Source organism: Genypterus blacodes, unplaced genomic scaffold (genome assembly GCF_046128005.1).
Source record: "Genypterus blacodes isolate CSIRO-AG114 ecotype Tasmania unplaced genomic scaffold, CSIRO-AGI_Gbla_v1 ptg000040l_1, whole genome shotgun sequence".
Lineage (NCBI taxonomy): Eukaryota > Metazoa > Chordata > Actinopteri > Ophidiiformes > Ophidiidae > Genypterus > Genypterus blacodes.
In genome coordinates this window covers 2,670,146-2,684,404 of record NW_027466853.1, presented here as the reverse complement: position 1 = coordinate 2,684,404, position 14,259 = coordinate 2,670,146, and the positions used below count along the sequence as shown (strand labels likewise).

The window sequence follows — 14,259 nt, the reverse complement described above, 5'->3', positions numbered from 1 at the left end:
TTAAACTGCCGAAAGTCCTGCTAGAGCTGAAACATCCTCCTATCGTCATGCTGGGACATTCCACAGCACGCCAGAGACCCTGTGCTAATCCTGCCGGCATGGGAATCATTATTGATAGGATCCTAATGCATTACCTCAGGGCCTGATTATTGTTGGTAAAGATTATTGTTTAAGAGTAAACCAAAACCCAGAGAAAGTCTCCAGTTTCATAGAAATTTATCAAAAGAAAATGTTATTCTTGGCTTGGTGTTACCACTCTGAACAGTGCAATTGAAACAAACTGTGCTCCTTGCTGCTCTCCAAGAAGCAGGCTTGATACCCACCAGCAGGTTAAGAGGATACACTGTATGTGTTGAGGAGTGGGAGAGCCCACACTCACTCTGAGCAGATTTGTCTCATTCATCTTCTATCAGTATTCGTGTGTATTTATTTGTGATCTCTATCAATGGGTGTGCTGTTCAGCCATCATTACATGGGAACACTTCAACGTGTGAGATCACGCTGTTTCTGTCTTAGTCTTTATAGTCTTATGCCTCTTCTACCATGATCATTAGATTTTTCTGTTTCTGTGTCTTTCAGGTGCAGTCCTGCTTGTAAGTGTTCAGGGCATCTCTGTCAATGTGGACCCAGTCATTTGCACTTGGCTGTTGTACCCGTCTCATAGAGGGAGCACCAGGCAACAGCAACAGGTATGAGATCTTTCTGTCATGTTCTCTCAAGGATACATATATATAGTTTTTGTAATTGTCTATGTATAATAACCACAATTAAATATGGACCTCTGTCTACAGTTCTGCCTCCCTCCGTCCCTCTCCCTAGTGTTTTCTCTCCCAGCTACCTTTCTCCATGTTTTCCATCTGCTGCCTGTGTTCCATCTTGTCTCTATGTATTTATTTGACAGGGGTCATGGTGGTTATGGACATTGGAATCTGTGTGCTCACACTTCAAAAACACATGCAAACATGCTCGGTGTGATTGTTTGGGATCTGTTCACAACTTAAAGGCCTATAAATATGTATAGTTAATACAAGTATCATATTATTATACTGTTCATGTTTCTTTTATCAGCACATTGACGTCTTACATGCCTCAGGCAGATATGTCATTGTAGTAACTCTTACTTCTGGAAGTTGTTTGTGAAGTTTGTGTTGCTTTATGAGGGTAAACATATGTTATTAGTGAACTACTGCCAGTGTGAGGGATATTCAACTTTGGGTGCTGTGTGTGGACGTACTGTATTAGATGTGCAGTGCGTGTGTGTGTGTGTGTGTGTGTGTCCATGTCCACCTCATCTTCCTGTCAGGGCCACTTGTCAAGGCCTGGTTGGTTTAAACAAGGCCTTCAGCTGAAGGCCAGACAAAAGCATGTGAAGGACAAAGGAGAAGGCATTGACGAAGTAAGGTTAGGATGGGAGGAAATTAGAGAAATGTGGATTGGAAAGGAGAGAAAAGGGAAGGGAAGGTGGATTTAGGAAAAAATAGTGGAAAAGACAGTGAATAGGACAAAATGAAATGAATACAGAGAGTTAGTTTTAGTTTTTGAATGTAGCATTTCTTTTAAAATCAAACAGTTCATATTGTGAATCATATCGCGTTTGTCATGTCATGGATCATTAGGTGCTATCTCACACATTTGCACATGTATATTTCTAACCCCCTTGGACATCAGTACCTTCAAAATGTCATTTTGGGGCCCATTTTTAATCTCGCCACAAACGAGCTTTGGGTGTTGACCCATTGCAAAAACAAGTGTAAAAATGAACACTGAATGTATCTGTGTTTGTGTCTGTCTTTACATGGGCTGCAGTATGCTGTTGGCTGGTAGTTGGCTTAGTTGGCTTTTGCAGTCAGCTGCATCATACATTTAATTGTGTCTTTGGTCAAAATATAATTTCATATTTAATCAAAAAATATTTATTTCATTTTCTTTCATTCATTTGGTTTTCAGTTATTGTGTAGTTTTGATTGTTTCTGCATCTGTGCGATGGCCTCCTTGGGACTCACTCATACTGTGCTCACTGCAGGCTCCGGGTCCAATTCCACTGGCAAAGAGAAGAGAGGATGAGTTTTCCATCGGGAGCACCCCATTGGCCAAACAAACCTCCAATCAGGCCTCAGACTATGCCAGCAGTCCAGTCAAAACCAAGACAGTGACAGGTAAGCTTTACAACCCTGTGTTTGTCATAGTTTGTTTTTTACTTTGGCTTTGTGGACTCTGGATGCCCACAATACAATAGATCACTGGCCGGTTTTCCACTTTCTGGGACCCCCCCATTTAGAACAAAGACATTCAGCACACAAACAGATACTGTTTGTACTTTTACACACAGTGTTTGATGCATATGGGAGGCCGTATGAGACATTACTTATACTTGCTCTCACACACACACAAACTCATGCCCTATCAAACTCTCTCACACATACTATCTTACTCTCACAGACGCACTAGCACACTCTCACACATGCATCATACTATGAGTCATTGAATAAAAAGGTGAAAAAATAATTGTTATACTGGAGTTATATTATTATTATTATTGTTATTAGTGAATAGTGCTTGTGTGAGTTTGATGGTGCGTGTGTGTGAGAGTATGATGATGCGTGTGAGAGCAAGTATGAATAATGTCTCATACAGCCTCCCATAGATACGCACAAATACACATACACACGCTTTGGTCCCTCCTTAGATCCTCTCCAGTGTGTTTTCCAAATCGGTGTCTTGCTGTCTCTGAGTAGGAAACTCTGAACAGTGTAGCACTAAGCATGGACAGATTGGATAAGCAGAGGAGAGGAGCACAGAGATGAGGAGGATGGATTCAATCCCAGCCCTTTTCTTCTTTATGGTTGTGAAAACACTGTTCAGCATACCAGTGATTCATTTGGGCTGCCTGGTGTGGATTTATTTCCTGAGACTTCAAATGTGAAGAAAAGGTACAAGAAGGACTTGTTCTTTTCAGAAGTGTGATGAATTTGTTTGGTGTGTATTGACATTTGGCTTATTTGATATTGTATGGCAGTCACAAAGGGCTCACACACACACACACACACACACACACACACACACACACACACACACACACACACACACACACACACACACACGCACACACACACGCACACCTGAGAGGTGACTGGACCTTTGAGAGCTGTTCTTGACAGAACACAGAGCCTTACAGAAATGTTTTTCATTGATTGGCCATGTGGTTTATTTATTCATTTAAAAGCTGACCTCTCTCACGTTCCACTGTAGATATTTCATTAACATGATCCAATGGAACATCTTTACTGCTATCACTGAATTAGTTGCAGCCTTTGTGGAAAAAAAGTTCCTATTTCTTGACCACTCTCAGGGTGTTCTTCAGGATGTCTAAACACTTAGAGCAGGGGTGGGGAACCTCCTGTGAGAAAATTATGGCTCTTTCGATGACGGCATTTCAATAATTATACTGGGATCATAATCCCCCCGTCAGACCGGCAGATCGAAAGATTGATGGCAAAATCAAAATGGCTAGCGATAGGAAAAAGGTTCCCCACCCCTGACTTAAAGGGTTGAAGCATTCTGTGCCAAGGCATTGCATTGAAGAGTCAGGGGAAATAAGCCAATGCTTGTTTTTCTATTTTTAGTCCTTGGGAAATGTGTTCCTAACAGAAGCGATGACTCCCCATTTTAGGTGATGTCATACTGTAGCTGTAAATAATATTGCATGTGTATGATGTTCCCTATCATTGAATGTTTTGATAGGAAAAGGCTCAAGAAAAAGGCCATTAAGGTTCTTTCCTCGCTTGCTTTGGAAGCTCACAGCTGAAAGGTCACGCGGCCTTCTCCTCCTGGTTTTCTCTCTGTTCCTTCTTTCATCCAATCTGCGCTAATGGCTTTTCCATTCCGCGGCATCTTTGCTTACTCACATCTCAACCGTGTATTCTCTCATTAGGGGTCGTCAGGCTCCCACAGTCCACAGCTTTACCAGACTAACCGCCAGCGACACTCAACCAAACAGTGCACTGATTATCAATGTGCGTGTCCTCCTATCTGCCAGTTGTCTGTCTCTGTGTGTATTCTGTCTCGCTGTCTTAACTTTTTGTTTTTACGTCTGTGTCACTGTTTTTCAGTCTGGCTAGCTGTTTGTCTTTGTGTTGGGCTTTTTCCTTTTTTTTCTGGCAGTCTTTTTGCGAATTAATCACCCTGTTTGTGTTTTTGTCATTATGTCTAAGACAGCTGTTTGTAAATGATTCAAAACAAAAGCCTGACCTGGATTATGGAATGAACTGACAATACACATACTGTACATGTTACATGCACATGCAGTGTGGGTTTGAAATGTTAAGTGGTCCGCACATCTGGCCTGAAGTTGGCTGTAATCGAGTCTTTAGTGTGAGGCACATATGTATTTGGCATCTCCTTATAGGGCCTTATAGGGCTGCATTTGTTTGTTAGAAACATATAGTCAGGCTTAAACTTGATCTAATACAAATATTTGTCTTGTGTCAAGAAAACAAGCCCTTTTTTATTCATGTGCCAGCACTATATTCTGTTAAAATTCAACCCTCAGTACCTCGACCCTATCACTCCACATTTTGAATGAGCTTGAATTTCAATGAATAGCTGTGGAGATGGCTCCAGTGTCGCAGGCACGGATGGAATGAAAAGTTACAAATTGTTTCCGAGAGCAACCAGAATAAGGAGAGGGCTGAGGTATTTAAGCCTTGTGGTTTTAATCACAGTGAAACGATGAGCCTCCCTGCAGTTAAACAATCTTTATGAGCTAAAGTTCAACGCAACAGAGGAGCTCACAGCACAGCAGGTACTCCTCTGCTCCCTCCATCCTTCAACTCCACTTCCTCCTCTTTGTTTTGTAATAATGTATCCTTCCTGCAATTAACAAGTTATTCCATTTCTCTCTATGCAAAGATGACTTTATGGTATGGACCATGAATAATGATGTGAACTCTACATGTCATGGAAGGTGGTTGTTGGATTGTGGTGATACTTGATACAGTGTGTTCTATATTGAACTTAAGTTCCACCTCATTTCTCTAAATAACCCATCCTTCCTTTGATTAATTGGGGATGATGAATGGAATGATAATTTTTCATTCCCTGGTTCACTGGCCCTGCTGAGTCAGATACTTGATACTGACATACTTAATACGTAGACTAATATGTCTTGATATTTAGTTCCCCTTTTGGTATTAGCTGTTTTATGAATGATTGAGTGGAACAAACTTAACCGACGCACATAAAGTAGAAATCCAACCCAAAACAGACATGTGAACACTGTTCAGACTGTGCACCAAGACATGTGTTCATACAGTACATACATTCTATCAGCACTCAAACAAGGACATGCATACAGGCAGGCAACTTCACTAACTTCCTCATAAATCAAAAAAGAACCACACTTTAAGAGTCAAGGCTCCTGAATCATTTAAGGTCATCGGAATTAAATATGCAGATTTTGTTGTTGGGGTGGATTTTCCCCTGTAAAGCCTTCCCCAGTTGCCTTGTGTGAAGAGCTGTTGACACCCAACATGTTATGATTGGAATTAAGCTCTTCAAAGCTGATTTATTTATTGCTGTACTTTGTGTGGAGCTCACTGTGAATATTAAGCCAAAATGTTAAACAGGGGGGACACAGTGGGAGCTCACTGTGTTCTTACAGTTATGTAAAAAAATTCCTAAGTAGGGTCACCCCTTCAGTCCAGTTTGGTTATTAGGATATCATGTTTGCCTGTGGTGTTTATACTTTGTTGACTTTTAACTGGAAATAAAAATGTCTTCTGCTTCCTTCGTTGGCAGGATGAATTTTATCTGCAAAGCCATTTAGCCACGGCGAGTCATTTGATGGATTTTTGAGAATCTATTTGTAACTGCTGTTTACCCCAAGACATCTGATCTAGCTGTTTAGCTTAGGTTGAATCAATAAGCCATAATGATTTAGTGAAGGGTAAAGCCTATCCGACTATAGTTGAGAAATGACCATCTTGTCTTGATGGGCCTTAATCTCATGAGCTATGATGGAGCAAGTTTTTTCAGGCAAATTGATAATTGCCCTGAGAAATAAATTGTGTTGTTGTAAGAAATGAATTGAAATGGCCCGGCTCATTTTTCGCTTTTTGGAGCGGGTACACAGACAGACATTCCTTGTTCTCCCATTTTCTTCTTTTTGCTAAATTATCATTTGGCATTTTCCTCGATCGCTCTAATGTGCTTGTTTTAACATGACTCCAAGTGAACTTCCAGATATGTGACAAGGTCGATTTTACTTGTGGGTTTATTGGAGGGATATCATTCTCGGGGGACTCTAAGGGGGTTTGTAATCACTGCAGCAGGCGTTTTATTTTTCAGACTGCAGTCGTCTATTTAGGTAAACAGAGAAGAGATGTGCAGGTTGTTTGCCAGCTGGAGTCAACACGTGTTGGAACTGCCATTCACAGGGACGCACAGGGAATAAACACACAAGACTTGCTAGAGTTCAACACAGGCAGCCTGCCAACTGGACTGCCATTCTGCTACTCAGTTGACCTTCAGGAGATGACGTTAGAAGTTTCTTATAGGAACTGTAACGCCTTAATTCTGTAGCAAACGCATCTACCATAAGTGGCTGATTTAAACTTCAGCCCCTAAACACCCATAACTTATGTACCCGGCCTAAACAGTGGATACTCCTTTTATAGTTTCCCTTGAGTCACTTTCTGAGAACATCTGCTGATATTCACCCTGTTGAAAAAGAGTGTGACACTAGTGCAGCAAGAGATGTACTGTAGTACCCAAGAGAACAACAAACTCTGTGAGAAAGAGATATGGGGAAAGCACAAATGCACAAGGAAGGTAGCTACCATTTCTGGAAGCACAAGCAATGTACTCCACCTCCTCCAACAGCAAATACTCCAATCACTGTATTGGTCATTGTTAAATAATATAGAGATACTGTATCCAAAATCACCAAAGGGTTGAAAAACTATCTTGATATTTGAGACAGACAGAGGGCCCACAATATGTTCACCAACCATGCATTTAAGTGAACAATTAGAAAATGTAAGTCAGCATGTTACGCCTTTACAGTGTGGTTGTGCAGAATGCCATTATAAGATCAAATGACATTTGAAATGAACGTTTTGTTACGCCTGATTTATTGCAAAAGCAGTACTTTTCTGTTCTTATTGGTTATTGTAGTTTTCCACTGGAGCTATTGATTTCCCCCCAGAAATTACCTCTGGGAATTAACAGTATAAATCATAACCACTAGATGAACATTTTTTGTTAAAATGTTTTCAGCAGTTCAAAGCCACTTCAGAACAATTGCACTCGCTAGCCATCCCTGATTCCAATTGGCAATTTGAATGCATGCCTGGCACTTTTATGATGTAAAGAGAGTGCTATGTTGTTTTGGTACTACATTTAGCTGAGCTACGGTTTCGTAGTAATCAAGGGGAGACTTTCCTGCAGGGTTTTGGAAGGTGCATGTTAATGTTTAGGCAAACGTATAGAGACATACAGAACCAGCTCACTGCAGATCATTTCACCAGAAAGCGATGAGGGTGATATCATAGTGGGACTGCCCAGCTTGAATCTCAGAGGCCATCCACTGCATTTGGCAACAAAATATTTCACCCTGTCTCCGTTGGTTTCTGGTCTTTGCACATGTTAAATGTACAGGGTACATGTTACAAGACACCAACCAGAACTAGAACCCGCTCTGACTGTATTGGAGTGAGGCCAGTTCCACAGGATGACTGACTTTGAATTAGCACATGATAAAAAATATTACAGATACAATTTTCAAGTTCCTAAGCACAAACAGACGCTGGTAATTAAGACTTCGTATAGGGAATCGTGTTTCTGGTGAGGTAGGTCTGGAAGTCTCACAGTGACATACTACCATGTACTGTATATTTTCATACACCTCTCTTGTGGACATTCTTTGAACATGTTCTTACAGTAGGTTTTATAAACTAGACCTCAAAATACTACTGTCTTGCCTAGAGTTGCTTAACTCTAGCTGAAGCTTGTCTGATCTTATTTTGTTCTCTTTGGTTCTCTCGGTCAGTTCAGTTGTGTTGCGAATGGTCACTACAAATTACATTTTACTGGTTGGACAAGAAAGGCTGAGATATTTTACCTTATTTTCTAAAAGAATGCCAGGACTGATCTTTTGTTTGAATGTTTCTTGGTAGCATCATCACAGAAGTGTTAATAGTTTTGTATGATTATCCTTTACAAGCACGGCTGTGGAATGACGCCTTTGAAAACAAGTTGTTTCTCTTTAGTTTGAGGTCGATTTCAGTCAGCCTGCACAATTACGCCACAAATTGTTTCACATAAAAGTAGCCTCTAAGTATTTTCTTTATTTGTCCCTAATGAATGTTCTTGTTGGCAGCAGCAGTGTGTTTCTGATCAAGAGCCTCCTGAGCTTCTCATTGTTCTCAAGCTTCTACCAGAGCACTGATCTCATTGGCTTTCTGTTTCAATCCTAAAATTAGCCATTGGCACTCTCTGAACATATTTCATTTTTACTGAGAAACCCACCCTCAATCTGGCTGTGTCTCCTAAAGGTTGCAAGAGAACTGTTGTCTTTGTTCCTATTTGCCAGTGGCCTGAATGATGGCATTAGATGTATTCCTAGATGTAGTCCTGAGAGATTGCAAGTGAAAGAAAAAGAGAGAAATGGAAACATTGTCATTCATACTGCTATTGTGCAAGGTAGATGACACTGTCTGGTGGGGGTCACGGATCTGGGACTCACAGAGTGCTTCCCAATGCTGATGGATTTTCTGTGATCTCAACCATAGTACGTCAGCAAAAAAAATGTGAGGTTGAGGACTGGAAAGAAAGAGCAGAATTTAGAGTTAAGAGACATTCTGGAACGGCAATGAGGTAAATATATGTGTGTGTATATATATAAATATATATATATATTTACACACACACACACACACACACACACACACACACACACACACACACACACACACACATATATATATATATATATATATATATTTATATATATAAATGTATATATATATATATAAATGTGTATATATATTTAAAGACTAAGACTTTGTGCCTAACCACATCATATTCGCAGCCTCCATCCCCAACCCTCTTTTGAGAAGAATGGTTGTAGTCTGTAGGAAACTATTGTAGTTAGACTAGAATGTCTTTGACCTGGCCATACAGATGAGCCCATTTAAACCTCACTGACTTCCAGGACAACATGAACAATGTGTAGGGAACTAGTTTGTCATTATGTATCCCATTTCATCTTTCAAGAATGATAAGGGTTTTAGTCCTTGTAGATATTGGCTGAGGTTTTTGAGGTTACAGCTTGGGGGGCACACAGGAAAATCGTCTTTGAACCATGGTTCCTCAGACACACTGTGCTGTCCAAAGCTCTCCCGGAAGGAAACCTTAAGGGAAAAATAGGAAGAAACCTTGGGAGGTTCCAAGAGAGGGCAATTCCAAGAGAGATTCACTCTCCACAAATGGCTGGGTGTGCAATAGGAACTTCCAGTGGGATTATACAGAGGTACAAAAAAAGGCATGCCAGGCAGTACACACAAAAAGTCACACTTTAGGAAATAGCATGCGTGACAGAGATGAGGTAAAGAGAGACAGGCAGAGAGAGAAAGGGAGAAAGAGATAATAGAATGATAAAGCACAATGCAGTGCAAAAAATTGATTGGACATATTGTTGAGGATAGATGAAATGGTATGGTAAATTCAGCCAAGGGTTGCCAACCATTCAAAAAATACACAAAAAATAATCAGAAAATGTATAGATGAAAGCAAAGGAAATATCCAAAATATGAGATTGCAATAAAAGATGCGAATATATATAGGATGTGAATCTTGTACGTGAAATTGAATATAAGGTATATACAATAAATAAACTACATTTGGACTATAATAAAATATTTTCAAAAGAAAATGCAGAAATGTCCTGCTAATGTAGTTGAATAAAAACACCAAGTCACCCTTAACTTAACCTTAACTTTTTCATGGCACCTACAATTGCTCTGTAACAAATGGAATCACATAAATATTTAAATAAACATCAACTTGCATCCAAAACAAATAGGCGGGCAGGTTTATTAAAGAGCCCCATTGCTGCCTCTGCATGCAGCTGTAACAGAGTATACAACACTTCAACTCACTGTAAACCATTTGTAATAGGAAACATACCAGAAAAATAGTGGGCTGCATGGGAAATGTGAAGATCCTTCAATGTGGCTGTTTTTATGGTTGAGTTGCTCAACCACTCAGGAAGGACATATGCATACTTTGTGCCATTGTTATTGTGAAGACTGTAAAATCTGGAGAGTTCACTGGCGTGGTGTTAGCATTGTGTAACTGCGACTGTATCTGATTCAGTTGTGTGTGTGTATGCATGCGTTTTAAGTGCATGTGTCAATCGCACACAATGAGCGAACACTGATTTGTTTCAGAATCCAAAGTCGCTGTGTTGTGTGGTACTCTTCTATCTGTCATTTCTCTGATCACTATACACATTACTAGGAGATGTGACAGAGCTGTCAAAGTGCATGAAAAATCCCCACCAGAGCAGGAACATTTTTATAGGGGACTGGACTGGCAGCTCTACACCTAAGCTGAAGGCTGAGGGAGAAAAGAACAGGAGAGTGGTGTATGCCTAATGGCCTAACAAAGGGTGAAAAAGAGGACATGGCTGAGATGGCACAAGGCAGGCGGAATAAACCTGCTTTAAAAGGACTCTGAGGACTTTTAGACCCAGTCAGATTTAAGAGCCTTGGGCGCTCCCTTCTTTTTTCTCTTTCATTTGAATCTAGGCCTCTTGTTCTCTCTGTCTTTCACATTGCGTTACCTTGTTTCTTTCCCTCGTTCTCAATCTCCTGACCTCTCTCGCCAGAAATGTCGGGCGCCAACTCAAAAGAAACAAGATATGGTAGTTTTGTTCCAAATAATGACACCAGGATCAGGAAACAAATCTCTGGAATGGTATTTAAAATATAGTGGAACATGGTGCGTCTACCTCGCCCTTGCATAATTACAACTGATGATGCACTTTAGCCCAAATTTTGACACCTTCCATACAATTAGGTATATGTATTTCTGAAGTGAGGTGAGATTTGAGCTAGGTAGTATAAGGTCAGCTGCATTAAAGCGTGAATGCTCTGCCTGACCTTTACTGTCTCTATTTTACTTATAGTATAGTATAAAATCCACACAGCATATGTACTAACAACAAGGATTGCATATATCCATAATCATATACAGTATTTGGACTTACAGAGCAATCTCAGAGGTAATACATAAAACACATACACAAATTGTTGCTCTTTTAGTGATCCAGGTTTCACTCCACCCTGCTATAAGGCTACACATCTTCAACAACACAGACATGGAAATTGATGTCAAAATGAGTTCATTTACTCCACGTCTCTTGCAGATACACAGACTCAGACAAGCAGAATATTTTTGACACAAACACACACACACACACACACACCATACCAACTCCTTGGGGTAATGTCTCCCTGGTCTAGACAGCCAGGCCACATGACAGAGAGCAGCAGCCATAAAACCAAGTCATGTCTGTGTGAGACCCCTGCAGAGCTCTACAGGAAACTACTGTCTAATGTGATGTGACAGGAAAACTCTAACACCAACAGAACCATCTAAAGCCAAATGCTATTGACAGCACAATGATATCACAGCGGTTACTACACACATTACTCAGTGGGAGACAATCGGTGAAGCACAGTCTGTCCTGTCAAAGTCAGTTTTGCCATTTGTCAATATGTGGATATTGATATATAAGGAACCAGTGAAAGAACTTAAGTTCTGTTCAAAGGTCACAGAAACAATGAAGTGAAGGTAAATAGGGATGTATGGAATGTTATTGTGTGAAGTGTACAAATATACTGTGTGGTGAAAGTCCTGTGAATAGTAAGTATGCAATGATGAAAAGCTGAGTTAGGTATCATGACAAATTCAATCCATTTCTTTTCTACTTCTGTACCTCTCTCTCACTCGGTTACTCATCTGCCTTTCCATCACTCCCACTTGATTACCTCCCCATATTGACTGAAAGGTGTGTTTTAACAGTTCAAGAACAGTGTATGAAACCAACATGCTTTATCCTCCCCCTCACCCCCCCCCACCCCTCCTAGAATCTCGCCCCCTGTCCATTGGGGTGAAGGTGATGCCTGAAACCACAGCAGCGGAGTCATGGACCAACTCAGAGGAGAAAATGAAAGAAGTGATAGCCCATGCTTGGGACGCTGTCAAACGCCTTACTGTACAGGTACTGTAGAACATACTAAAGTCCATTGAGGTGTAATGTGGATATAATCTTGGTACCCTGTCACATGTCCTGGCCATTGTTTTAGCTTACCATCTATTCGTCTGCAATTATCAACTATGGCTATGCCTCTTTGGTCAGCAGAATGGCATGACAGATTATTCTTAACTCCAGGACTGAGAGGAAAGCTACTATGTGTTCAAATTATGTCATGGTCATATCCTTTGCCGTGGTGTTGTCATGAAAGGATCAGTTTGCACGTACTGATATGGGATGTGTTATGTGATGTGACATTTATATCACAGTACATTTTGAAATCTGGGCGGGGCTTTAAGCTGTCCCAAATGAACTGGACAGAACTGAAATCACAAGCTCCTTCTTCTTCTGTTCATCTTTTGTTCCCTGTAACAGTGACACTAAGCTCAGCCCAGCTTAGCTCTCTTTGTGGTTTTGACATGTGGCTTCCATTGCCCTCTGTTAGCTGTTAGCCTATTAGCTGCTTTTACATACAGAGGTATACGTATTGTCTCGTGTCCCTTTGTGGCTCATCGACTTTCTGGATGCCTGAGTAGCTGGCCAACTATCCCTGTCCATCTGTTTAAGTGTCCAACTGGGTACTTCCATTGTCTGACTGCCTGCTGCATCTTGACTAAACAAGTCAAAGCCTACATCACAACCAGCTCCATCTGAAGTACATCAGGAGGTGCTGAAACATTTCTGACAGAGCTCCTCTTGATGCACAAACAGGACATCAGGGTCCATGCACATGTACCCTACATTTTGTCTTTTATCTTAATAAATGTCTTATTATTGTTACTTATTGTTCTTCAAATGTTGGTTCTTACTGAAGTACAAACAACATGTTTAGGTTTAGTATAGGTTTCCCTATGTTTGCTTGGATTTCCTTCGACTGCTCCTGTTTCCTTCCACCTCCAAAGACATGCAGCCTAAGTTCATAGTTAACTGCCCTTTGGTGTGAATGGGAGTGTCATTGAGTTGTCTGTCTCTGTGTGTTTGCCCTACGATAGACTGCCGACTTATCCAGGGTGTACCCTGCCTCTCCACCAATGACCACTGGGATAGGGAATAGCACTGCTGCAACCTTGAAAGGATAAGCAGCTATAGAGAATGAATGGAGGGATCTTAATTCTTATTGCTAGACCACACAAACAGCTGTCAGTCAAACCTGAAGAGAGCATGACGCATGTGAATTAAAATAATGCCTTAGAGCTTTGGTCCCATTTCAGGCCATTGAGCTGTTCACAGTACTTCCACAAAAGTTAACTCAACCCTCTAATAGTTTGCTGAGCCCGTCATTGCCTCCACTTTCTCTGTCCCCTTCGGCTGTGTGACTGGGACCACACCACGTACTGCAGCAGCAATTAGGAAACAGGCTGTCCTGTTGACATCAGAGTGGAAGCGGACCAAACCAACCGACCCAACAGCTGGTACCCCAGGCCTTGGATATCCCCAAACCTAAACCAATCCATTTATTTTACTGTGTTGTAAACAGAATACCTAATGGCTCAATTCTGCTGCACATGTGCCCAATTTGGCATGCAGGGCTTTCTTTCTGTCTTTTGCAAAGGAGTGAGGCCCATGAGGAATAGAGAATAGGTTGGGGCAGCAGGTTGTGGTGGAGAAGGTGACAAAAGAATGTCTTATTCTAAGGCTGTTGAGACCACTTAAGGGCAGAGGTGGCTGTAAAAGGAATTTGGACAGGTGATTTCTGGTGATTTCTGGTGATTTTGACTATGCTATTAGTTCACAGCAGGAGGCGAGAACATAGAGGTCTTATGCAGATGCAAGACTGTAGATTTTACTCTTATGGAACTACCCTAAGAATGTGAATGATAATGTAGAAAATATGCTAGAAATCTTTTCTATATTTGTAACTTGTGTCTGTTGTCATTTGTCAAGCTCAAACCACCAAATCATGATTTTCACCCCTTTTCTATATTTTCATTTTACTATCA

The 14,259-nt window shown here is 40.9% G+C and overlaps 1 protein-coding gene across 3 annotated transcripts in view; it reads left to right on the top strand.

Annotated features, from left to right (window-relative positions):
* vps13b (vacuolar protein sorting 13 homolog B) overlaps nucleotides 1-14,259 on the top strand; it is a 267,108-nt gene that overhangs the window by 109,589 nt on the left and 143,260 nt on the right. For all 3 annotated transcript variants that reach the window (XM_076148413.1, XM_076148410.1, XM_076148411.1), the window contains exons 20-22: nucleotides 580-689; nucleotides 2,024-2,156; nucleotides 12,153-12,286. In XM_076148413.1, the coding sequence (XP_076004528.1) occupies nucleotides 580-689; nucleotides 2,024-2,156; nucleotides 12,153-12,286 (377 nt within the window). The remainder of the gene's footprint in view (nucleotides 1-579; nucleotides 690-2,023; nucleotides 2,157-12,152; nucleotides 12,287-14,259) is intronic.